At 44.9% G+C, this 27,639-nt stretch overlaps 1 protein-coding gene across 1 annotated transcript in view; it reads right to left on the bottom strand.

Moving 5' to 3' along the window:
- The window catches only part of LOC144161749 (neprilysin-1-like), a 69,142-nt gene that overhangs the window by 14,414 nt on the left and 27,089 nt on the right, over positions 1-27,639 (bottom strand). The window contains exons 3-11 of the mRNA XM_077692353.1: positions 24,665-24,751; positions 24,289-24,488; positions 22,645-22,833; positions 18,398-18,484; positions 16,528-16,658; positions 13,377-13,602; positions 5,304-5,402; positions 4,641-4,718; positions 340-452 (exon numbers count right to left, since the gene is read on the bottom strand). Coding sequence (XP_077548479.1) covers positions 340-452; positions 4,641-4,718; positions 5,304-5,402; positions 13,377-13,602; positions 16,528-16,658; positions 18,398-18,484; positions 22,645-22,833; positions 24,289-24,488; positions 24,665-24,751 — 1,210 coding nt within the window. The remainder of the gene's footprint in view (positions 1-339; positions 453-4,640; positions 4,719-5,303; positions 5,403-13,376; positions 13,603-16,527; positions 16,659-18,397; positions 18,485-22,644; positions 22,834-24,288; positions 24,489-24,664; positions 24,752-27,639) is intronic.

Here is a 27,639-nt window from a genome sequence, read left to right as displayed (position 1 = left end):
CGCTGCTTATATTCACACTTGAAGGAGAGGAGACTAGGGGAGGAGAGATGCGCAAGCGCCGAGCATGCGCGGTGTGAGTAGAAGCGAACGCACGTGAAGCGCACGCAGCTGGTAGAGAGAGAGAGAGCGCGCGGAGAGAGTAACGCACAGCTGTTGGAGAGAGGGAAGGAAGAGAGTTGGACATGCGCAGTGTGAGTGCGGACACCGATGACGCCGACACCGACGCGGGACAGGCCACCGCTATATGATGCTCCGCATCTAAAAGGAGACATCTGCAGATTATCGCAAGAAACCGGAACGTGTTTCATAGAATAAAGCACTCGATTCCAAGAAGCTCACTCGTCATTGTCATCGATAGGCTTTCGAAGCATAGACAGCATCTGGTGGTATGCGTGTTCCTGAAACTTCTGGACTATTTCGACGAATATTTCATTATCATCAATCTGTCCAACCTGGAATAGCACAAGGAGATAACAGTGAGTAAAGCTGGCACGATAGGTAAATAATTAGCTACACTGAATAAGCAACATGCTCTCAGTTTTTTTTTGTCACTAAGACGAAGGGCGTTTTTTTGTTTTGTTCAACCGTTCACAGTTCATGCTAACGAAGGTTTCTCTTCCACTGCTTGTGTAACTTAAGGTGTGCTTCAGTGATCAGTCTTAGTACCATTAATATTGTTAAGATATATTACCGATCTCCCCGGCCCAATGAAAAGTCAATTGTGCTATTCGCCGATGACTTTTTCATATCACGCTATTTCTAATCCTGCTGACTGCGATGCTATTCAAATAGATATTCGCATAGAAACGTCATGGGGCTTTAAACCACAAATGAAGCTCAAAAATAAGTATTTCTCGTGCTGCTAAAAATGCCGTTTTTCTTACGTACAACGTTAACAATAGCGATAATACAAAGTGTTTCCTCGTACAAGTATATTGGTATTTACGTCTGTTTGTTTGTTTGCTTTGTTTGTTTGCCTGTCTGTCTGTCTGTTTGTCTGTTTGTCTGTTTGTCTGTTTGCTTGCTTGCTTGTTTGTTTGTTTGTTTGTTTGTTTGTTTGTTTGTTTGTTTGTTTGTTTGTTTGTTTGTTTGTTTGTTTGTTTGTTTGTTTGTTTGTTTGTTCCAATAAACGTACACACGTTACGGCGGAAATTAGGGTAAAAAGTTGCACTGGCATAACCTTACCTGAAACAGAGATATAAGCTACACTTACAGTAATGCCAACCGCATGCTTGGATTCCTATGGCGTAATTTTTCATCGGCAAGTGCAGCTTTCGAGTTGCTTCTGTACATCCTTAGTAAGTTTTCAACTCAAATATGCATGCTTGCTTTACATTTTTTCCGTAAAACTGAAAAGTACTCTTGGATTTTCCCAAAATAGAGCTGCTCGTTTCATTCTTTGCAATTAATCTCGCCATGCAAATGTTCCGTCGATGAAACTTACCCTTGGATTGCCTAACCTATAGGGACACGTCGTAAATACTTTCGCTTATCTCTTTTCCACAGGATTTACGGCGACGAAAAGACCTTCAGGACTGAACTAATCCACCCGCCAATATACATAGTATTGCGCACAGATAATCGTTTCCAGGTTGAAGTTCCGGCTTGTCACACCAAAGTTCATTCTGATCAGTTTTCACGGTGAACGAAGAATAACTGGAACCCCTGCCGTCACTACCGCCGCTAACTTCGAGAATGTTGTAATAAATAAATAAATAAATAAATAAATAAATAAATAAATAAATAAATAAATAAATAAATAAATAAATAAATAAATAAATAAATAAATAAATAAATAAATAAATAAATAAATAAATAAATAAATAAATTGTAATGGGGCATAGCGGTGGGCAATACCACTCAGCGCCATTACAAAGGATCAGCGACGGCGACGACGAAGGGGCTGGCGTTCCTGGCCCTTCCTATGTGATCGCCATCTTGTAAAGGCTGTCAATAGACCATTAAACACTCTTCGCCATAGTTGGTGTCATCTGTCGTGCCGCCACGTTACATTTGGTGGAGCGTGCGGGTCCATCCCCGTACCGGCCCCAGCTTCGCTCCTCATCGGCATCGACACAACCATCGAGGGGGCCTAAACCGCGTCCGACAGCCCCAGCCCCGCCGCTATTAGCACTCGATGACAACCCCCACCCCGTGTCCACAGCCCGTGACCAGCCGATCCAGAGCCGCCAAGACCTGAGGACATGTGGCCAGACGACGACGAGGTGTCCCCAGCCCTGCGGCCCGATTTGGTGACAACCCCTGAGCGGTTCGTCCTTGCCTTGCGAACATCGCAGCTACGGTCCGGTGTTTACCAAACCATCACCTTCATCCGTGGCGGCAAGCGGTCCTTTCTCGTATTTTCTCGCATTGGTCATCTGCATCCTCATGCTGACCTCGCCGCAGCATCGACCGGGACGGTCGCCCTCGACCGGGGGGTAATGTAGCGGGGCATAGAGGGGGGCAATACCCCTCAGCGCCATTACAAAGGACCAGCGACGACGACGACGAAGAAGGGGCTGCCGTTCCCTGCACTGACTATGTGATCGCCATCTTGTAAGTGCTGTAAATAGACCATTCATCACTCTTCGCCATAGTTCGTGTCATCTGTCGTGCCGCCACGTTACAAAATAAATAGAAAAATTTCAAGGGCCATCCTGTCAAACGTCCATCCTGCCCAACCCGTACTGTCCCTTTCTTATTGTCCTGTCTCTCGCGCGCACTTTTTACACCCTTAAAAATGCAATACCAACTAGCCCGACAACACGCTGTACCATCTAAGGGAGATTCACCTGTTAACATTTCTATGGAACTTACTACTTACGGACCCACGGACTCAAAAACCATCGTGCACTGTCTGTCTGTCTGTCTGTCTGTCTGTCTGTCTGTCTGTCTGTCTGTCTGTCTGTCTGTCTGTCTGTCTGTCTGTTTGCTTGCTTGCTTGTTTGTGGGGTTTGGTTTGGCCTAGTTTGTTTAGTTTAGATATGTCACTTCTGTACTGAAATAAAAAATGAAACTTCTGCGTGGCAGACTACTTGCGCCGTCTACAGAAAACTGGATAAGGCAGCATGCATACTTTTTTTTATTTCAGTAAAGATGGGCTCATATTTCTAAAAGAAGCAAAGTAGGCCGTTAGGAACATTTTCATGGATTTGTAAAACTTTTCTGATCAGTACACGATGCTTCTTTAACCAGTGCGACATGAATTAGTTCGTCCGATAGGAATGTGATCAGGAGATTTAGCTTAACTGTGATTTAGCTTAACTGTAAATTATTTGCGTTGTGAGCGATCGTATATTTTTCTAGTTTTAACTGCATTGAAATATGTATACTACCGCTTTATGGACCGGGGCGAAACAGTAACAAACCGCGCAGCAGCCTCGCTTTGCGGCTGCAGGGTCACGAAAAATTGGAAACGAGTGGCCGAATTAACGAATGAGAAAAGGAATACCAGGTATGTCGCCAGCCGCTGTAAGGCCAGCTTTCGTGGTCAAACCATCATTGACCTAAGGCGAACAGCATCACTAAAGTACACCAATACGTGACCCTGAGGCAGGCTGCGGGTATCCTTTCAGTACGCATGCATATCAGTCAGTTACTACTGTACGAGGCGTTTCCTGATTGGCGCAATTCTGGCTCCGGGGTGGGGAAAGGAGAACGGGCGATGAAATCAAGCATCGATAATTAATTTTGCGAACACAGGAGCGAAACCTCCTCATCACTTGGTGAGCACGAGGACGCGGGTTCGATTCCCGCCCGCGGCGGCCGCTTTTCTGATGGAGGCGAAAAGCAAAAACGCCGGTGTGTACAAGATTTTGGCGCACGTTGTAGATCCCCAGGTGGTCAAAATTAATCCGGAGCCCTCCACTACGGCGCTCTTCATTGCCTGCGTTGCGTCGGCGCGTTAAACCCTACAATCAATCAACCTCCTTATCACTGTTCATCCAGATCGTTAAAATATGTATGTACGTGTGTAGTCTTTCTTTATGCTGTGCACGTACCCTGATGCTCGTTTAATGATCTTTTTAAGTTCCTGATTTGTTCTTTGACTTTGGTTATATTATTTACGAACAAGCGACGAAGTTTTAATACCAGCAGCAAATTATATACACAATTCGGTGCTGCTATATGTTAATAAAAGTATCACATAATTTGTCGTGTTCGTATACCACATTCCCGAGTGAGCATAGCTACCTTAGCTACCTTAATTTAAGGTAGGTATCTTAGCTACCTTAACACTATAACTACCTTAATTGATGAGCAGTTTGAGACATTGTGTAGTTGCTTCGTAGATCAAAAGTAGAACTTTTGCATAGTACTTAATGCAGATTTTCATGCCAAGTATATCTAACATTTTATATGTGAATTTGCTTGGATGCATTGTTCTCGAAAGATAGTATAGCTTGCACGTTGTGCTATGTGCGGTTTTATTTCCGTCCACATTCTTTCAAGTCACTCGGCATTTCACTTGAACTTTCAAATTAAATTCACCCGCCCGTGAGCGCTCTTTCCAGCAAATTTTATTGCATAAAACCTATAGTTTCTACTTTTATTTAATAGGGAAACTTGTTACACGACGCTCTAGTAACCAATAAAAAGGACTGATGGCGCAGATCCAAAGAAAAACAATTTCAACTTACGCCTTTGTATTTTTCATCGATGTATTCATCCGAGAGGAATTTGTCAGGGTAACCAACTCTTGGCGTCATTTCCCACAACTGCATTGGAGCGAATAAACGCCGTTGTCAGGGTTTAATTGTGACAGCCGCACTTCAAGTTTCGAGTCAAAATCAATCAAATAACAGGTTATAGGCTACTCACGGGCCCTGACAAAACGTGTGTGAAGATTCCTTAGTAAGCCTAAGTCTTGTTTGTAGGCATACTCCCCAAATATTCGGAACACAATGCCTCTGTTAGCCGTTGATATTGATAATCGCGCTGCGTTTAAATATAGCGTAATTGAAATCTGCAGCCCAAATACTGCCACGCCAACATTACCGGTTGCAAAATGTGTATTTACACCAACGGCGCCCTAAACTTTATATCAGACAAAATTAAAAGCTATTTTTTTTCATGCTGCCTAACTCACATTGCTGTAACTTCGCACGGAAATCCCAGTAGAATTAGCTTCCAGTTTCAATCGAATATGAGCACTTCGCTGCGCTGATAGGGTGGGTCGGTAAATAACATCAATTACATGCCGAACAGATGACAAACATCCATTAGTACTAGGAAACTAACGAAACGCGCCATGGTATACACTTGAGTTCTGTTTTTGGCTCATCTTTTTTGTTGATGCTCACCTTATTTCTTGCCTTTTCTCTGGTATCGCGGTCCATCCATATAACATGGCGCAGGCGTTCGTACAAAGACCTCCCGACCTCTCGAATATAATTTTCGGCCTGTAAGTGAATAAACGACAGTATAGGTGGTTTTCATTGAAAAGTTTACCTGTCGATTTCTTTGCTCGGCAACACTGGAAATGGCCACGGACATGGCCGAAGTGCTACGGAAAAGGCGCGGCTTGTGTCACTGCGCCCGCACGCCGAAGAAGAAAAAAACACCGGCGTGCGTCGTCTGCTCAGATTCAACCCGATTCCCAACGGTGGTGTCAACAGAGATGTTATTATCGCACTCACGTTTGACTCGAGGCCTTACGTTGCCTTCGGTGGGGTTGAGTTTGCAACGTCCGACACAGATCATGTGCTTAGGACGGACAAGTACCGCCATCCCGCGGAGCCCGATGTAACCAATGACAGCGAACTCACATGGTTGCCTGCATGGGTGCCCCGCCATGAATACGAGCTATATACAATATTGCCGCGAACCATGCATTGGGTTTGTTTATTTGTGTTTTGCTTTAGCCTCCCGGCTGCGCTGGTCTGTGTTATCGGTGTTGGCTGTGTGCCAAGGGAGGCGCGTGTTCCGTTCTTTCTTTCTGTGCCGCATGTGTTATCTCTTCTGATAGGGAGAGCGTTCCGAACTAACGTGAACAGCCTAGAATAATCTTCGGTGATCTACAGTGTTCTGGATAAAATTCGACTATTCGAGAAACCCTCGCGCCGAGTGAAAAATTCCCGCAGAGCAGATGCTGCGGTATTCGAATCGTCGACGCTCGCCCGCACACGTCACTTTGTGTACTGCTGCTTTGCCGCCTGTGTATTCTTTGAGTGGTTAGGGGAGCACAAGTTCGCTCCAATAAACGTGTTTTCCCTCAAGACAACTGCGTCGTATTTGGCTTGGTGACAATATGCATTATTCTTTTTAGTGGAATTAAGTGAACTTATTGTGTATTCACGCTCGCGATTGTTGCGCCCGGTATGCTGTTTCGGTCGACATGCCACACTGGAAAATCGGGGCAGCTAGCGACTGTGGGCCCCTCGCCCTTTCGGAAGCAACAAAGCCCTGCGGCGTCAACCAGCGTTTTTGGCACGAGGCTTAGTAGAAAGAATGGTGCCGGTATTCTTTGCACCGCATTTCTTTTCCTTCGCCAGAACCCCACGCCTTTGCAGGTGTCCTAGGCACAAGGCTGGAACTTCGGCTAGTTGACAAAGCATACAGTAAAATGTCAGTGTTATTTTAAGGGCAATGACACAAGGTGCGAGCTATATATTGATGTAAAAAATGGTATACAGTAAAAGCTCGTTGATTCGAACACGAAGTGCACCATAAAATTGTTCGAATTAAGCGGAGTTTGAACTAGCGCGCGGGCAGTAGAATGAATGGAAATCGCTCCACACTGCGCGGGCAGGACACAAAGAATCCACCTGTGGACTCGTTACCGCGAATTAGGCGCTACTACACGTTTGTGGCAGGTGATTTCGTCAATAATGGCTCATAAATAATAATGGCTTGCGCCGGAGCACTGGCGCCGGTGGCGTGACGCCCTCTGTAGAAGCTAAATATGCGGTTGCACGAGCGTAGCGCGTGCGCCACGCTGCTTTTAGGGGCGAAGCTCCTAAAGCCATGGGTCTGTCCATCCCTTGTGTCTCGTGGTACGTGACCGTCGCATGCTTTCGGAGATGTCGCAAAGTGGGCCGCGTTGCACGCGCAAGAACCGGCTGCAACCGGCAGCGCAAACTCGGCACCGGGAGCGCGAGCTTGTCTGTGTTCGCCAACGGAGGCGCGAGCGCACGTGCACTGCGAGGGGGAGATCACGCAAGAGATCACGCCACGAACGCAGGCAGTCGTTCTCGGAGATCGAACGAGACGCAAGGACCTTTGCTCGTTTCCTCTCGTCTTGTTCGGGCCCAAGTTCGCCCTAAATAAAAGTTCTTTCTTTACCGTTGTGTCCCGTCCTACGTGACAAATTGTGGTGGAGGTGCGGGGTAGTCCTCGATGGCGCGGGGTCTTTCACCAGGTCTGGGCCTGGAGCATTGACTCCGAAAATAAAAGTTGATTTGTACAATGTACGCACACAGTCTTACGTCTTTCTTAATGATGTAATGGGCGAACTTTCACGGGAGAGTTACGGTTACCGATGATCTCCCCCTCTCGAGCTTCGCCCCACTTATCATCATTCATTTTCGTGGATATGGCGTGATTTTTTTTTCTCGGTTTCGTTGTTCTGCGTCTCTAGAAAATTTGGTTTGGTTTGGATCTGCAACCCATTGTAATCACTCTTGGCCGACTTCTTCTGCGAGGAGCGTAGGAAACTAGGGGATCCCAGTTCAAACTAACCGTCCCAGATACCGACGCGTTCGGATTATCGGGAGTTTTTCCCCATTGAAATATACAGGGCTGTGCCGGGACCAGGGCGTAATTAGTTCGAATTAACCGGAAGTTCGAATTAACTGAGTTCGAGTAACGAGCTTTTGCAGTATTTGGCGATTGCGCATGAAAAATTGTTTTACGCGTGAACGAATAGGTCACGAAGGACGAGAGCTGCTGGCACAACAAAACTACAAATAGTAAATTAAACAAAAGCGCGAAGCACACCGCGATAATACCGTTATTTCTCACGAATATCCCTCGTAGTTAATAAATTCGCCTCAAGCTCAAACACGTGGGAAGGGAATCCACGCGTCTTTTATCTCAGGCTGGCTGAATCTTAATGCGTGAAGCGATGCCTGCCTCATAACAGCCCTTCTTTTCTGTCCTGAAAAGCTTTCTCGGAGCACCAAACTCTGTTTACATGCTTTGAAGGCGGAAGACTAGCTATACAGCGAAACCTGGTTATAACGAAATAGCATCGCTACAGTAATTTAGTTCGTTATATCCGATATTCGTCGTAACAATAGAGCTAAAAATTGGTTCAAACTAATGGGTAATCTGGCTCCCGCAATAATGTGTGATACAAAAGCGGTTTATTTTAATCTTCGAACCTATTATAAACACGGTAACGCTTATCTTTCTCCTTGTGGCATTTCACGCTCAATGAACGAGGACACGAAACGGCAAATTACAACAGAACAAAGATGATTTGACAAAACACGACTGCGTTCCTATTTTTTTCGAGGATGGACGTGACCTTTGTCTGGTGGCTATTCACAGCACTGCGCAGGATGAAGGTTTGCACCCTGTCCATGAACAAATGGGCCCTTTCTGCTTCTGCCCTTTCGGACGCCGGGAGTTTTTCCAAGTAGCTTCTCAGCCTACTGGTCAAATATTTATTCGTTATATCCGATAGCGCTCGTCTTTCAGTTTCGCTTTCGTTATAAAAGAATGTATCACTGAAATGAAGCGTGGCCATTGAAAGTTCGTATTTAGTTCGCTATAGACAATAATTCGCACTGTTCGTTAAAGGAGCCATGAAGACAAAGTACAAGTTGGGTTTATTAGAAAGACTGCTTAGTCCCGATAACAATGATACCAATATCATAGCAATCTTCGCACAAATAACGGAGATATTAGAGAAAACGTGTGAAGCAGTCGCGACCCCCTAGCCAATTTCCCGCAACTTTTCAATGACGTCACGGAACCTTGTTTGTGCGATTGGCGGCCGCCTAACTGACCTGACGCGACGACACATGACTGGACGTCTGTAATGGGGCCTCTAGTTCCATTTGACCGCATCACTTGAATGCTAACGTGCAGTTAACGCACCGAAAATTATGTTTTATTGTTGACCCGTATGACGTCATTCTTGCTCATAACACGTCACTGTCGCGCAAAATTTGAAAATCTCTAAATACTTCTTGCTTTCTTTCGTTAAAAAAACATATTTTGTGGCTGTAATGGAGCTGAGTGAGATACTGAATCCTAGTTCTTTCAAATTAAATGAACTTGTATTTTGTCTTCATGGCTCCTTTAAAACAAGGTTCAACTGTATTTACTAACAACTCCGTTACTGCTACATCTTATTTGTGTCTCTTTCACCGCTTTCGTTTCTTTGTCTTTTGGTGCAAAATACTTCAACTGGCTTCTTTTATTCCACCTGGACGTTGTCGTGTTTAGGTGTCACGCTGCACAAACTGCTCTACAAATTTATGCTTCAATTCAGGGTTTTGGGTATTATCTTTAGCGGGCACATTGGCCCCTCAAGGATCCTCATACCGGGCTGATCTCCCAAGTGGGTACGCTCGACGACAAAAGGAACAACAGCAACGAGGAGCCTTGTTCTACTGCCGGCGATCGACCATTTCATCTTCTCCTGACAAGGGTTCTCCTCTTTAAGACGCCGGTACTTAGAAAGCACATGCAACCGGCTAAACCTGCCACTGCCTGCTGGGAATGAAAGAACTCGGATTCTGCCACGGGGACGTTTGCCGTGCGTTACTCTCATTCATCCTAGAATCAGGCCGTCTGTCGTGTTAGATATCATTTGGCCCTGCTGGATTTCCCTGTCAAGCCCATGCGCGCCAGTTCACAGTTTTGTCTGTACCCCATTCTCTCTTCGTGATTCTTACTTGTTTATTTTCACTCAACGGTGTTCTTTACCTTTTTTATTTCTTTCTATAATCCCCTTACTTTTATTTCTCTAGTCATCTACTGCTCATTCATTCTATTATTTAAATATTATTCTTTCCCTACAAAAACTACATAATTTCTTTCGGTAAGGCGCTCATTTCCTGGCCAATCCCCCTGAGTGGGTACGAGCCGTCTCGCTGGTGCCCCCACCAACAACAACTTGCGGAGGTGGCGCAGGGGTAGCGCCTTGAACTGCTAGTGTCGGGACCCGCGTTCAAATGCCGTGGAATTGCAGGAGTTTTTTTTTTTTTTAATTACAATTTACCGTTGCGCCCAATTTTTTGAAAGGACATCAACAGTGGTTTTCCGCATACATGGGGCACTCAAAGTGTTCATTTTAAAATAAATCGGAGATTTACTGGCTCGTTCTACGTCCAGCGTTATTTTAAGAGGAAACACGGCCGCGTAGGCGTCTCAGCACCGAGCGGGATAAGTCAATAAAAGGGCAGAGAGGTGAGCATTTTCCAATTTGCGAGTAAATGCTTGGAAGAGCGACCGCAAAGCTTGGCCTTCGGTTGCATTTTGCTGACCGAAAGTTAAGGCGTGCATCTTGTGAAAAAAAAAAAAAAAACGTTAAAAGCTCGATTATCGCTGATTCGGTTAATTAGTGTAGTGAGGGCAATGTTACTGTGTGCTGCTGTTTTCATAAAAATTTGACTTTTGACTTGCGCCGCCACGTTGCCCTTCTCATTAAGCCGCGCCAGGTGGCGTATATACAAACGCGTCGCTGCACAGAGCACCCACGTGAGGTGCCTGTTCGCGTGATGGGGAACGGTAATTAAACGTCGTCATTGGCTGCGCCCCAAATCTAAAGCGACCTGAAACATATCAAATCACTATTATCAACAAAAACAACACTTATCAACAAAAACAACACAATAAAACATTAAATTCAGAAAAAAAGGCAAGCAATGAAATAAATAAACTAAGAGAGAAAGACCTGCTGGGGCTCGAACCCAAGCCGTCAGCGCCAGTACTCAGTACTCTACATGAAGGCCACAGAGCCCGAACGATGGGAACCTTTTAGCAGGCGCTCAAAAAAATATCCCGTGCAGCGACAGCACACATGTCACGTGGGTGCTCTGTGCATTGAAGCGTTTGGAAATACGCCGCCGCCGATTGCGGCCTCTCCCCTCCTATACCTGTGCTTTTGGATTTCAGCAAGAAAATGCGGCCCACCCAGTCGAAAATGACCAGAAAAATTTCTGTAGTTTTGTCGTATTTTCGCGTGTCGTACTCACGTCTTGTCGTATTCTTGTCATGTCGTGATTTTTGGTGTTCTGTCGTGTGTCGTATTTCTGTCCCGATTTTGATGTTCAGTCGTGACGAATTCCTGTCTTGTCGTAATCATGATGCTACATCAGTAGTTGCGCATGGTTTGAATGTCATTGCCCGTTGGGAAGAGTAGCGTAAATGGCAGCTCTGTCGTGACTACAGTAGTGTTTGTCGTTGAGAAAAGTGACCTTGTCGTTACGACAGAAATGTGTGTCGTGACAACAGACGACTTTGTCGTAACAACAGGATTTCTCTTGTCACAACAGACTACGACAGGAATTCCTGTGGGGTTTTTGGCGGTATTTCTGTTGTGATTTTAGACTGGGCCCCAACTGAGAGCCGGGCCGGGAACCCGCATTGCACCCTGTGTAGCTGCAAAATACGAAATACCAATCGCGTACTGCATACACACGCCGCGCGGTCAACGACCATCGTATTTTGCGACCTTATACTGGGGAATTTCTCTTACATCAAAGGCAAATGTCAATCGGTTTTCTTTTTTTCTGTCGTTATTTTTTCGCGCGCTGTTCAGGAATCCCGTGCTCCTGATAGACACGCACACTCACTTAAATACAGCGGTGCGTTTACACAACGCAGGATGCATTGTTCGACGCGCAAGTCTAAGAACGCTAACCACGGGGCCATATTTCAGCGTCATTCCTACGTTCGTTCTACATGTCCACCCCTTTGACCAACTCTACCCACCCGTATAGAAACCTTCGTAGGTTACAAGGATGTGCCCATTACCTTATCGTCAATCTGCCTTGGGCGCTTTTTGCAGTCTTTGAGCCCGAAATGAATGCCTTACGTTTTATTGTTGTTGTTGTCTCATTTCCTCATTTTATTCAAGACATTTAAAAAAAACGTCTGCAAATTTTAGGAACAACGTGAAGAAAACTACTTTGAAAAAATTAGCGCTCCTTTGACATGCATTTTAATTGCGGTAAATACGATAAGCGTTGCCAAGCCATCATGCCTGTTTTGGACCCAGCCAAAGAAAGAAAAACAATTGGCTAATAATTGTACCAATAAAAATAATTAGTCTCCGTGTAGTTTGCATTCTGCGATGTTAGGATATTTCTTCGTTCTGCATCTCAAACGTCCTTGCAAGGATCAGGCGACACCATTGCTTGGTGCTCCCTTGACATGGATTTTAATTACTGTAAATACGATAAGCGTTTCCAAGCGATCGTGCCTGTTTTGGACCCAGTCGAGAGAGAAAAAAAACAATTGGTTAATGATTGTACCAATAAAAATATTTCGCCTCCATGTAGTTTGCATTCTGCGATAGTAAGACTGCATTTCTTCGCTCTGCATCTCAAACGCCCTTGCAAGCATCAGGCAACCACCTTGAGTGGCGTAACTGTATGCGACTCAGCATAAATTGAAAAAGGGTTAAGTTCTCACAACCCCGATGAAGTTGGGGTTGTTAGGACTACTCTCATTAGTATTTTTCGCAGTGGGTCAATGGGCATTCTTTGTGTGTTTCAGTCATTATTCGACTGACATATTTATTAGCCTTACACCTACTGTGTCTTCACTGCGGCACTCAAACCTGACGATATTGGTCATGAAGCCAGGGGAGGTGATGTCCCAGCTGTAATCGAAATCGCTTCCGTTCACGGCCTTAGAGACGACGTTACTTCCAATCTGACGCCATACTATCGATTTCTCCGCCGCTATCTCCTACGAGGAATGCATGGACACCTATTTCACCCGCCACTAGTTGATGTGAGGAGGTAGTTCTGAGGGGTTAAATGGCGTGAAGGAGGACAGCATCTTGATGATGATGCCGATGAGAATGGTTGGTGAGTAGTGACCTAAGCGCGCAGGCACTCACAAATTTCTGCTTATAGCCAAGCTTGCATCCCATTCGACGATGCTTGAGCCAGTTCTACATGCTGTGAATTTCGCCTGCAAATGCGCAGCTGCGGCGCCGCTCGTGCGGCAAAACGATCTATTTTTCTATTTTTCTAGAGGCCCCAACCACCCGGGATGATCACCTCAAGAACAACACAGAAAATCATCACCCTCTCATTTACCCAGTTGCGGCAAATAAACGTTTACACTACAACTACACTACTGCGACAAATTGCCAAATGCCAAGCGGCGTTCACAGGAAACATTCGACTCCTTTAACGTTTGGAAATTTGTCAGGTCAACGAGAGTAAATTGGTTGATTTTTATGTTACCTCATCTTTGGGCTCTTTGCTGAGTTTCTTTTCTGTGTACAGGCGTCCTGTGGTGTCCTTCATGATGTCTTGAAGGCGCTCGGTGCAGGTTCGCCAGCGTGGTGCCTGGCTCTTAGCACCCGTTACCATTCCGCTTAGCTCGCTCAGCACGGTGTGGAAACGTTCTGACGCTAGCGGCAGAAACTCCAAAGTCTTCATGAATCCTATATAGTTGTACACAACTTCTCTGAAAGGTTATAAAGAATGCGACATCGGAGCACTGGAAGTACAGCGTTCAATTCACGAACAAAGAAATGAGCCGTTTCTTGCACATGGCGTCAAGCAACGGGAACCCTTGCTCTTGCAAACCCGACACTGAATTCAATAACTGTGTAAAGAAAACTTTCAACGTTCTACCCATAATAAATACGGGGCACGGAAAAAGCTCGCTAACGACCCGCCTCGGTGCCTCAGTGGCTAAGAGTTGTGCTGCTAAGCACAAAGACGCGGGTTCCATTCCCGGCCGCAACGGCAGCTTTTCTGATGGAGGCGAAAAGAAAAAAAAAACGCCTGCGTGTACGAGATTTCGGTGTACATCAAAGATCCCCAGGTGGTCAAAATTAATCCGGAGCCCTCCACTCCGGCGCGCCTCATCGCATGCATTGCCTCGTCGCGTTAAACGCTACTATCAACAACGAAAAGCTCGCTAACAGCGGGCCGAAAAAAAAAAAGAGGCTGGCAGTTTATCTGTGCAAGCGCACGGTTTCAATGAAGCTTCACGCGCATTCAGTGGTATCTCAACAAATATTTACGCGTCTATTTTGGCAGGAAGACGTAACGTAGCAACAAACCAGCCATACCAATTTCTTTCCCAAGCTCTACGCGCTACCGCTCCAGGTTAATAAAATAAGCGGCGAATGTTCCTGAAATAATGCTTTACCCTACAATTACACACTCGCCAAAGCAAACGGGGGATGTGATGTTCAAAGCAATTACGTTCTCCGCACTGTACGAAACAAAAGGAGCGATGGATAGAATTCAGGGCCCACTGTTGTCCTTTTCACCGTGAGGGTAATGACACCGGATGCTGGAATAACTTGCTCAATTTATGACAGCTCGAATAGTCTTTTATTGCACATGAATGAAGACGTTTCTAGCGAATTCAGCTTAAAAATAGTTTCAGTATCTATCTCTCCGGTACGTCTACGATAAGTATTCTGAACCGGTGCTTCCTGTTTTGGTTCAGGATGGCGCTACAATGTAGAAGCACTCCCGTATACTACCACTTCATGATTATCTTCGTAAAGCACCATATCTGTGTAAACTTCGCGCACTTCCAGACGCCCTTGCTCTTATGTGAGCAGAGGCGTCTCGAAGGGAGTCTGTGTCTGCTGTTGCCATGAATCTTTTTTTCGGGGCAGAACTTTTGAGCAGCTGTAGGCCAGGAAAGTTGGTACGCAAATGTATAGTGCCCTGTCTTTCCCTGTTCCCTCTCTACTACAACGAGCAATCGTATTTTCTTTACAACGGTGCACTGTAGCACACCTTCCGCACCCATAAAAGCGGCCGTGTTTCTAGGTTGCACGTTACTCCGATGAAGACTGTTTCTACAGTCGAAACGTCAGTAAAGTTTATTTTTTAATGTTTTAAGTGCGAAGCACTTCTTAGTCGGGCCTACTCCTGCTTCCACCGCCGTCCTCCGTCCGCAGCCTAGCAACGGAGCTAGCTACCGTGCCTAGCAACGGCGCCGGATTTCCGACGCATGAGGGCGCTCGCATAGCGCCCCCTCTCCCCCCTCGCCTACTCTCCTAAAGCCCCTTTACTACTCTCCAGCTCGCAACACCCTCTCTCGGCGCGCCAGCCAGGCCACTACACTATATATAAAAAAAAACAGCATCCAGCGCCAGGTTTCGATCTGAGGACTTTGCGGCCGCAGCGCGACGCTCTACCGACTAAGCCACGGTCGCGACGCTGATATCAGTGTTAGTAACGCGCCTTATATCTTTAACGCATTCAAACTACGTTGTCAGCGGCGTGCGTTGGCGACTCAGCGGCGTTATAGCGGCTTGATAACTGCGTGGTGTGCACGTGATACTACAAACCCGCTAGTTCTGCATTCTCTCACGTGACTGCCCCTCCTCTCCCTTCACTCCGGTCGGCGCTTCGCAGCTGCGGTGCGCTGCGGTGCGGTGCGCTCCTCCTCTTCCCTTCCCATTGTGTCGGCGGGCTCCACGTGCGACCGCGGTAGGCTTAGTCGAGCGCAGGCTTAGCGCAGGTGCGGTCGAGCGCGTGTCGAGGTCCGTATAAATAGCGGTTGAGAGCGCGTCGAGTTTAGTCTAGTGCGAGTGCTGAAATAAATACTGTCGTTTCACTTTACTTTGCGTGTGTGTGTGTGTGTGCGTGATTACATTCCCTCTCGAACATCTCTCGAACATACACGTTAATTCACCAAGATTTCCGCAGAGGGACAAACGAGGCGTGTTAAGCCGAACGTGATCACGAGGGGGTGTTAATGTAACTAAGGGGCAAAATGCCACCAAACTTCAACAAACTCCCCCTCATAGCATCACCCCGTGCTTCGCACTTCCTCATACTCCCCTTCGGGGAAATGCGGGGGAATTTTTTCTCGTGTGTCTCTGTCTTTACTTACCTTAATTCCTCGCGCTCTTTGTGAGTTTTTTTATTTCCAGACTATATATAAAAGTTTCAAGGATAATTGGGAACACAAGACAAAGGAAACACTGAATAAGATAGCGGAATCACAGTGTTGCCAGCGTTTCGGCAAGGAAACATCCCTTCGTCAGGGCCATACACTATATGCTATACTCGCGCGCCAAGCGCTGCTTCTGCCTTGCGTCGTCGGGTGCGCACCAAGCCGAAAATCGCCATCGGGGAATTTCCCTCACACGAACGACTGTCCATCTCACCTTAGGATATATTCGGCATGGTGCACGACAAGGAAGCAGCCGCTCTTGGCGCGCGAGTCGATGGGAATCATCATCATCATCATCCCCATCGACATAGCTTGCTTTGCACGACGAACCTCGGTTTCTTCGCAGCTCCAACTTCTAGCTAGCGACCCAATAAACTACGCTTCAGTATATACATTTCCACCATACAGCCACTGCAGTCTTTCTTCTGCAATTACTTTGTCACCTGATAAAATACTTACGGTTTTGTGTCCAAGTACAGTTTTAGAGTGGCCTTCACGGCAGGCAGTGCGCTCACGACAATCTTCTCGTCCTTGGTAATCTGGATGCCTACTTTTCCAAACTCGTGGCTCAGTGCATCCAGCAAATCAAACTGCACCACCGAAGTGCGAGATATAAATAGGTTAGCAAACTAAGTGTATTACCTTCTATATGAGATGACGTAAGGAAGCGTGCGATATATTGCGGCTTCCAACAACATATAAACATATTTTTACATATCAAAGTTCAGCTTTTAGGCACGTTACATTACGCCAAATTGAATGTAAACACCTTCGACAGAATTCTCTCTGGTTGGATTAAACTTAAAGAAGAGGCGAATACACCAACCAAGGGCTTTTAATAAAAAGCACTAATAATAATCAAGGTAATAAAAAAATTAATGATAAAAGCTTTTATTAAAAAGCAATTAGTGTATTCGCGTCTTTCTCACTACACCAAATTAGATTTCGAATCTAAGTATTGTTCATAAAAATGTTTGCGGCGTTTTCCACTATTTTGAGACCCTTACTAGTTATTGCCGACGTTACATTGATAGCCGGCAACCATAAACACGTTTCATGACTCCAAGAACCTTTTAAGCCTGTAAAGTTACGTAACTGTTATTTGTGGGGCTAGGGATTACTAACACAACCATATCAAACGAACCTAGATTTTTTTTCGACAATAAACATTCGTGAGTTTGGCTACCTTAAATATGTTCTCACAAATGTTTCAACCTCTCCTACGACAGTACAGTACTCGAACAGGGTCTCATCATCTGTGTAACATAGAGAAGAATTGGATACACTAAAGGTTTTGAGAAACTTAAAAATAAGTTTTGAGTTGTCTGGTTGAATAAAAAGCTGCTTTCTCCGCACAACAGAGGTGACAATTTTTCCGCAAACTTCGAAAAAAAAATTTAGAGCCGTTCCACTTAATGTGAAAGCTGTCTGAAGTGCAGAGCAGTGATTCGTCATAATGGGCTGCAGCGCCGTTATCCGCTCACTGCTGCCACCCAATGCAATCCAAATTTCCCGCCTTCGCAGTGTTCGCGCTCCCCTTTCCTGAAACTGTGCCAGCGAGAGTTCTGCTCTTTTTCTACTTGCTTTAATTTCATATGCTGGCGCTGTTTTGCGTCATTTCGAACGTGTAATTTTTTTTTCTTCCGCGGCTCGATCCTTTCTGCGTCATTTCGCACGTGCACTGTTTTTTCTTGCGCGGCTGTAGCCTTTCTGCGTCATTTCGAACACGCCATTTTTTTCTTGCGCGGCCACTTTTTTCACTTACTACCATAAAAACCAACCGAACGAGCGTTCCTAACTAAATGAACGCGGGGGCTGCGGGTTGTATACACACATTTCGCTTGAAATGTGCCTTCAATTTTTTTTGCGCTAAACAACGGGGAGATCTATGACAAGCGGAACCGGTTCACGAGGTTTGAACGGTTATGACTATTAATACCGCGTGGTTTTCAACGGCTCGGCCTGACTCGGTACACTCGGTAGTTTTAGAAGGCTCGGTACACCAGGCTCTACTTGGGCCCGTTACCTTGCTGCGCCGCCTGATTCCGGCAGTCACTTAACATCAACCGCTAGTAAGCTACGACGACAAGGCGAGCCCTTAAAGTGCTCTGCACTTAAAAACAGCAAATTTTCTGTCGCGATGTTGAGGGGCGCTGTAGGCATTTGAGCCCCCACATGGTAACTGCATGACGCGTTAGCATGCGGTAAGGGCTGATTAGTCACCGTGACACAAGCGGCGTTGGCCAAAACAGCGCAATGTGTGCATTTTCCCCGCAGCAGTCTTTTTTTTTTTTTGCATTGCTTAAACGAAAAAAAAAACCGCTCTCACGCCTGGAATACTTTTCTGGAAATCTTCGACTGTCGTTTTCTGGTAGTTCCATAACGATTTTAGCCTTTGGTTTGACGATTGTCGCTTCTGCAAGAAGAATAGGGGAATATGAAAGAGTTAAATGGAACATGGCGCGGTACGCTGAAAACATGCACCTATAAATTAGGTCGTCCATACTACCCTTGTCTCCGTAAGGGTCCCCGACACAATAAAACCAATGTGACGGATACATGTGAGCTGGTTGAAAACCAGCAGCATCAGTGATACATGATCGCAACTAAGAAACACAAGGGCTTGTGCATTTTTTTGTACAATACGACTTTGAAAAACTACCCCGGGCTTTATCAGTTACTTTTCTGGCATTTTCCAAGTGGAATCTTCTTATACTTTCATCACGTATGGTATTGCTCCGAAAAATTCTAACCTATTAACTATTGCATCACCTCGTCCGTATCAAGGAGTTCTTTTAAGGTTTACGTTATAGAAATGACCCTGTGAAACTACTGAAGCTGATGAACAAACATTGTCTGCTATAGGTATCTCTAAGTACTTCATAATAAAATTCGACTGCCTTCGCATCTGTGTTTAATTAAGCTTATGTCAAAAGTATTTTTCTCCACAAGGAAACTACTGGCAAGGCAGAGAGCAAGGCAGAACGCAAGCTAAGAAGAAAGTATCTGAGGACACGTGAGCACAACTGAAAGATTCTGAATGTTAAAGCCTTATGATCACCATGATGTGCAATATACTATCTATCTATCTATCTATCTATCTATCTATCTATCTATCTATCTATCTATCTATCTATCTATCTATCTATCTATCTATCTATCTATCTATCTACCTATCTATCTATCTATCTATCTATCTATCTATCTATCTATCTATCTATCTATCTATCTATCTATCTATCTATCTATCTATCTATCTATCTATCTATCTATCTATCTATCTATCTATCTATCTATCTATCTATCTATCTATCTATCTATCTGTCTATCTATCTATCTATCTGTCTGTCTGTCTGTCTGTCTGTCTGTCTGTCTGTCTGTCTGTCTGTCTGTCTGTCTGTCTGTCTGTCTGTCTGTCTGTCTGTCTGTCTGTCTATCTATCTATCTATCTATCTATCTATCTATCTATCTATCTATCTATCTATCTATCTATCTATCTATCTATCTATCTATCTATCTATCTATCTATCTATCTATCTATCTATCTATCTATCTATCTATCTATCTATCTATCTATCTATCTATCTATCTATCTATCTATCTATCTATCTATATATCTATCTATCTATCTATTTGTCTGTCTGTCTGTCTGTCTGTCTGTCTGTCTGTCTGTCTGTCTGTCTGTCTGTCTGTCATGTAATTGAACGCCTTAGATGTTTTGCATCCACCTAGCGTTCTCTCACGGCTTCGTCCTATCGCCACTTGACACGATTTGCATAGCGATCTGCTACCACTTTACGCCTTCGAATGGCTTCGACCTGCTTCTACTTGTTGTGCCACTGCTCATTCCAACCGCCATGTATTGGGAGAGCTGACGACGACGGCAAAGGATGTTGTCTGCCTGTTCGCTCGCTTGGCTGCATTCTCCCGCTCCCTTTTATCGTCTGCGGCGCAGTGCCTTGACGGCACCCTTTTGACGTGTTTAGGTGCGTGCTGTGGAACACATCGAGCTATGGAACGCTTCAAAGACATGTGGTCGAGGAGCCGCTTCGCCCTTACAGGCCACAACTAGGGGTATGTGTTTCAAATAGCCTTGAAAGCGGGTTAGTATGCCATCCGTGGTCTTAACAGGGAAAGAGGTAATGTACTTAAAGGAGGAAAGGAGGGCACAATGTACAAGAAAGAATAGCGACTGCGCCGTGTATTTGCGGCCTTTTTTACTGGTTAGTTTGGGGATGTGCGTTTTTCTATTTCTTAACATTTCATCTACCTACTACAGATGACACCACATTTCTGAAAGGGGTGTTCGATAAATATTTGAAATTTCACTTGCACATGAAGTCAATCATTGGAAAAATTGCGTTTGGTTATTGATGTACTGGTGCGAACTCGGACACATTTTCCTCCACCCGTTCTTGGTTCTCTTTACAACTATTTTGTACACAGGCGTATAACACATTGTCTAGGTTCGCGGAAAAGCACTTGTAATGTTCATCTATCACCGCTTGTTTCTCTGCAAAACCGAGCCACCTGTATCGGTAATTTCAGCCATCCAAGAGACCCTGCTCAACATTTATATTTTGACCTTCAAATCCTACCCCTTCTTTTCGAATATCAAATTGATTGATTGATTGGCTGTTTATTGGAGGAGGTCATAAGACCCTGAAGGGGATCGGGAAGAGTGGGAAAGGGAAAAAATATGAAAATAAAAGTAATCGATAACACATTTGCACTTTTTGTCCCATTAGAAAGTCAGTTCGCACTTGTCACAGAATCACTGACCCATACAGGGCTGAGTCAATCACGAATCAAACTGCTTTATAGAGACCATTCTGGAGAGAGAACTCTACAGTTGCCTCTAATAAAGAGGGATTAGCACGCATTTGGCTAATATGGTCCTGTTCATCACACGGGATGGAGTGTAGTGTTAAAAGTTCCGATCGTCCTTGTGAAAAGGCAGAGCACATCCAGATAAGGTGGTAAAGATTGGAAACGACTGATTCCCCACAGAATATGCACTTTGGAGTATATGCTGTACGAGGATAGGTCCATTTAAAGATAATGTCGGGGGTATATGCACAGTTTGCGTATATCTTGCTTGCAATAACTTCTCCTTTTCTGGAGAGACGTTTTAGAGGAGTGAGGAAACCCACAGGGGAGGATTCCTGGAGGCGCTGACGACTAAGGATCTTTGCTTTGCGGTAGTTTTCAATGTGTATTCTGCTCTTTCGGGCCAGAAATAATGAATTTACCCACAGCTGGATCGACCAGTCGTTACTTTCCCACCCCAAAAGCGCCTGTCTTTAAGAACCGAATAACCTAACTTTACCGAGCATTCGCTCTAAGACAAACAAACTACCGCAGTATTCGCAGCCATTTCAATCTGGAATCAACTACCCACCCCCCTTAAATCGCTTCGCTCTGCCCATTTGCCCCATAATCAACTGAAATGCTTTGCGTTATAGACTTTGGGCATAATATAGAAACATGTTTGCACTGTATCTGTATCTCTTGCAGTGTTTGTGTTGTTTTTTCTAAGACTTCACGTTATTTCCTTTAGTGTTTGATGTGCATGTGTTTCTACTGTTACGATTGTATGTATATAAGTATATTGTTCCCTGCCTGTTCTTGCTCATTCCCTGTTGTGTAGTTTACTTGCTGTCCCCTTTAACTCTGTTCTTTTACGCACTCTCTGACAGGAGGTGCCCCCGAGATTTTTTTAACGATTGGACCTCCTTCTGTATTATGATTTGTACGCAGTTGTTAAACATGAGAAATAAACTTCAAATCATTAATGAACATTTACGTTTTTCCTCATTCCGACCGACAAACGCGAAATCCGTTTTGCTTGTCTATGGGTGCATTCGCCCTAAGGTGAACATTACAGTGAACATTGAGTACGCGGGTTTCGCCTCAACAATGTGCCCGATCACGACGACAGTTGTTTAGGAAAGCGACACCTGTACTACCCTCACATCCAAAACCATTACCCCGTGGTACGTGTGATTTGGGACCTAAAACGTAATTTAAAGTTCCGCCTTCGTTCACGCAAATGAAGTGAACGAGCACGGCGCATGCGCACATGCGATCCACGCAAAACCGCAGAGCATCTTCGTAGAACGAAAAAAACTGTTGCTGATTTCTCTGTTATAGGAATCAGAAAACACGAAAGTGAAATGTGCAGCGAAATCTGCAGCCGAGCATGATTTGGAGGTCAGCGGCTGTCTTGTGCATGTGCTTGGCGAGCGACATCCTTCTGGCGGGTCGCTTCGGCAAAGGCGTATTAGCGTCAGTTCCGTGACGGATATGACGTCAGCGAAATCTTGGTGTATCCCGGCGGAAAACACTTTCGTGTTAAGATATAAAAGCCGAAAACGAACAACCCTAAGTATAAAGTACTCTATAGTGATAAAGGTTGCTTCCCCGCAAGAAGACCATTTGTACCGGGGTGCACCCTTTACAGGACGCTTGCTTCGTTTACTGGCGTCAGTTCCGCGACGGATATGACGTAAATGAAATATTTGTGAATCCCAGAATAAAACACTTTTTTTGCTAAAAGGTGGTGGTTATCCATACCTTATCTAGTTCTGCCAAAAACTTGGATGTCTCGCCTGCGTATATTTTCAGCGCTTCTTCCTTGGCGTCTGGTTTTACCTTCTTTGCCGCAAAAACGACCATCTCCTTAAATTTGTGGGCTAATGTGACCGAGGAACTCTGGGAAGCAGCGGCGAAAAATTGAAGCTGACGGTCACTTATCGGGGCGATCTGCGGAGACGAGAGAAAGAGACAGACAACAAACATTTCACCGCGGAGATGTCATAGGCTCGATTCTCAACTGATTTTGATTTTGATTTTGATTTTGATTTTGATTCTGAACTGATTTTATTTTCTTCTCCCTCTTATTCATTGTTGGTGCGCATTTCTTCCCCTCTTTTTTTTCACCTCACTATGTTCACCCCCATCTGAAGTAGCAAGCCCCGCCGTTTGTGGGGCTAACCTCTTCAGTGTTCATTAAAGTTTTCTCTCATTCTCTCACACCCGCGTGCGTCAACAGGGTGTGTAGAAGTTGCGTCCATAAAATTGAACATCGCGGCAAAACGAACTTTTTGGTCACTTTTCTGTACCTCTAAATCTAATATAAGCAGCTTTGGAAAAAATAAGCTGAAATTTGCTGCTAGGACCCCTCTTTTATTAGGCCGACTTTAATTTACTTGCCGTAATTACTTAGTTCACAGTAAAGCTGTAAACGTTACAGAATTACCGGCTGCGGTCAATACAATGCCGCTTGCGGAGGAAGTTTGGTTGCAGAAAACCGCTGTAATTCCTGATTTCATGAAACAATCCCGAAACAAATTGGATGCCCATTAGCCTCTAAGACAACTTCAACATTGTCTTATCTACTCTTTGTAATTACGTAGTCCAAATTGGGGCTGTAAATATTGTGTAATTCCTGTTGGCTGTGAACACACGAGTTTCTGCAGAAGTGAAACAGATAGCATCATCGTTGCCCGCTAGAATAAAAGTTTAGCTCACCCAAATATTATGCTGCTGTGTAACTATACAGTATGCTCAATCGCAAGTTGCAGACAACATGTGTGTTTTGTGCACTTTTTAGACTGGGGCAGGCTCCGCTCGTCATCATTCTTCAGAGAATGGAAGGGCGCCAAATTTTTTATTGCTAAAAGCAATGAGGAGGTACATTTAGTACATGAGCACTTGAGCACTCCCTGGCTTAACAACTCTCAACAACAGCAGGCGCTGGTCATCAAGGCAGGAGCCGTAAGGAGTTTGTAAGAATATCAATAACTTCTGCGGCTAATCAGTGAAATGTAGAGCAAAAACCCGTTAGTAAGATAATTTTGAGCCCATAAGGTCATCATCATCATCATCATCACCAACCTATCTACGCCCACTGCAGGGGAAAGTCATCTCCCATGGATCTCTAATTATCCCGGTCCTGTGCTAACTGCGACCAATGTATTCCCGCAAACTACTTGATCTCATCTGCCCATCTAACTGTCTGCCGCCGCCTGCCACGCTTGCCTTCCCTATTGATCCACTCTGTAACCTTTAATAACCAATGCCCACGAGGTAATCAATCGATAAACGAGCAGCTTTTATACACAACTCTCCGAGTCCATATATCAGTCAAAAAGGCAACACTAAACCCAAGAGTGATTTGTTTTGTTTGACTTCCTAGTTGCGTCCCCAATGCCTTACCTCAATGATGCGGGATTTCAGGTCGTCGTTATCCCTGACGATATTAAGTGAGAACAGAGACTTGAGGCCCGTTTTCTTGACCATGTCCCCAAAGCTCTTTATGTCCGCTCCTGCTCCGCCAGGAAGGACTGGCCAGTCGGCCAGGCCATTTTTCTGAAACACCCTCCTGACGGCATTCATGCGGTGCTCTTCCATGGCCTCTGCAACGTGTATGTAGATGCGTTCGCTCACAGTAAGTAAGGAGCAACACACAGAAATAACACAAACTTCGAGAGACAGACAAAGCCTTGTTCGGTGTTTTGTAACGCCTAATACTACAAAATTCCAAAGTCCCTATATTGAGCTTGAAGTGAGAGAAAAGTGGAACCACTCTTACTCGTGTCCATGCAGGAACGGAAGGCGACAGCCGCTTTTTCTCTTGCTGTCCTGGCTTCATTAACGACCGGGAGATTTTCCAAGATGTCTGCGGTAGAAGACAAGTGCGTACGTCAACCTGTGCTATCTTTTTTCGTCGTACAATTACGCAGAACAGGAGTTAGACTAAGTGTTTCAGTTAATCCTGTCCATACCGTGCACAGCTCGCGCCTGAAAAATGTTTCACGCACACCCGATACTCTTTATTACTGTGCTTGACCGGTCAAAACATTCGTTCGTCGGGTGCAAAAGTTCTATCTGTATCAATTCATGCACGCTTCGAGGCTCCTATAGTTAGGCAACACGCTTCACCAATTTCAGCGTTCCTATCAGGACAGAAGGTTTTAAATAGAGTTTTTGAAGTTCTAAATTTACGGAAGTTTTGTCTTAAGAAATCAGCTCTAGCACTGGCGATAGTTAAAGGGGGCATGAAGATAAAATTCAGCTTTGCCTAATTTCTAGAAACTGGTATTTGGTAACTAACTCAGCTATATCAAGGCCGCGAAATACCTTTTTAACAAAAAAAACACAAGAAATATTGAAAACCTTTCAAACATCGCGCTACAATGATGTGTTATGAAGAGGAGTGATGCAATGTGGGCCAGCAATAAAAACATAGTAATCAGTGTGATAGCGTCTAGTTACCATTCAAGTTATACAGCAAAAATTAAAGCCGTTCTACTCAACATGAAAACTGGCTGAAGTGCACAGAAAGTGATTCGCCATAGTGGGCTGTAGCGCCGTTATCCGCTCACTGCTACCATCCAAAGCTATTCAAATTTCCCGCCTCCATAGTGCTCGCGCGCCCCCTGCATGAAACTGCGCCACTGGGAGTCTCTTTTTGTGCTTGCTTTTTCTCCCGCACGTTCCGGCGTCTCACTGCCACTTTTTTCGCTTACTATCGCAAAAACCAACCCAACGAGCTTTCCGAACTAAATGAACGCGGCGCTGCAGATTAATTACGCATATTTTGCCCCAAATGTACCTGCAGTTCTGTTTGCGCTAAACAACGCGGATATGTATGACAAGCGCCAGCGCTTCACGGGTTTCGAACGCTTATGTCTATAAAAACGGCTTGGTATTCGAAGCCTCTGCGGGACGCCCTACGACGGGATGCCGGGCTCTACTTGGATCCGTTATCACGCGGCACCGCCTGAATCCGGCAGTCGTTTGACATCGACCGTTACAGCGCGCTACGACGACAAAGTGAGCCCCTAAAGTGTTCTGCACTTAAAAGGAAACAGAGGCCCTACTAGAATCGCCCAGCTATGTTTCTTGGTGGTTGCTTTCGTTAGGGGCTCTCAATCGCACGGAAAAGATTCTGTGACGCCAAAGAGAAATTTTCCGGAAAGTGGCTGGGGACTGGCCACTGCTTCACAATGTTTTCCTTAATATATCACTTATCTGTTCAAAGTTTACGATAAAATTGGTATCGTTGTTTGCAAACAAAGCAGTCTGCAAACAAAGCAGTCGTTTTGATTAACCAAACTTTTGTTTTGTCTTCACGGCCCCTTCAGTGTATGACTTTGAATGTTAGTTCAGTTGTCTTTCGTAAGTAGAAAAGTCGCATCTCATCATTTTGGTTTAAATATTGTGCTCTGCAAAACAATTCAGCAAAAATTCAGGGAATTATCTACTAATGCGTAGCATTCTTATGCCCCTTTTCTTGAGTGTCAGTTTTTTTTCAGCGAATTGTTTTGGTTTTTCTGAATCTAGTCCGACCAGTTATCTCCATTTATGCTGTTGCAACGATTAGAAGTGTAACTTTTGCGAAATCTGCATTACTGTGGAAATGCAGGGGTTTTTACGGTTAGCCATTTTCCGTAATTTTTTCTTATATTTGACTTATGTTTTTAGTTTTTCAAAATTTTATGCTGCCAGTTATCTCTGTTTACAATAATATAAGAATTACATTTGGAACTTTTGCGAAATTTGCATTTCTGTGGAAATGCAGGGCATTACACGGTCCTGGCTGTGGGGGTGCTCGGAAAAGAATGCCACGCATTAAAACAAAAACGCTGTTTTTTAATCACGGGAATATGCGTTTTGGTGGCTCAAGTTGGCGGCAAGTCAAAAGTTCTAAAACTTCAGAGTCCAGGTAATTCAAAAAGCAGAAGCCACAGCATGCAATGCCTTTACTAAAACTATTTTCAAGGTGTCTATATGAACACTTCTGTTTCGGATAATGTTTTCTTCAACCGCCATCAATGATTCCTCCAGAAATAACTTATTACGTCCAAGAAATCGAACTACGGCCGTCCCCGTAGTGTTGTAGTCGTCCATTTACTTTTACAAGACATCAACAACTGCGACAGTGTTCAGTTCCACAACCCTGCGAGGACGGCCGTCGTTAGATTCCTTGGACTTCTGAATTTCTACTTGGAGGCGCCCTTGGTGATGTTTCAAGGGGACCACTTCATCCACAGCAGAACTTCGTATACGCGCCTGTCTCGCTCCGGTTCTTGGCGACTTTTTGCTGGCTAGCTGCGACAAGAAACGTGCACCTAGCCTTCCGTGTAACCATTCCACGCGGTTTTCCGCTACGTTAATGATTTTCTGTTCATCTTCGAGTGATCTACCTCTTCGAAGCCTCAAAAACAAGCTCAGTGAACTCTAAGACTGTTTGAATCAAACTTGGCAGGCTCGACATTGACCGCACAACAGTCATCTGATGACAACCTCCGGTTTCTGGATTTAATGCTCACTGTACCCCCTAAGCGCATGCGCTGTAAATACTCGCCGTGCTTAAGTAAGAATTTACTGCTACTTCCGTCACTCATTGTAAAGTCGCCGTGGAGATGGTTACCCATTCAGCTCACAGGTTACAGAATATTGCCTAAAAGCATTCGTTCAGCAAGTAATTACGATCTCCTGAACTAATGCGACATAAACACCCGGCGTGAAATGACGACTCTTCACTACATTATTGCCGAATCC

The sequence above is a fragment of the Haemaphysalis longicornis genome, unplaced genomic scaffold (genome assembly GCF_048455015.1).
Source record: "Haemaphysalis longicornis isolate Haplotype H1 unplaced genomic scaffold, Haemaphysalis longicornis Haplotype H1 scaffold_12, whole genome shotgun sequence".
NCBI lineage: Eukaryota > Metazoa > Arthropoda > Arachnida > Ixodida > Ixodidae > Haemaphysalis > Haemaphysalis longicornis.
This window is presented reverse-complemented; position numbering and strand designations above follow the sequence as displayed.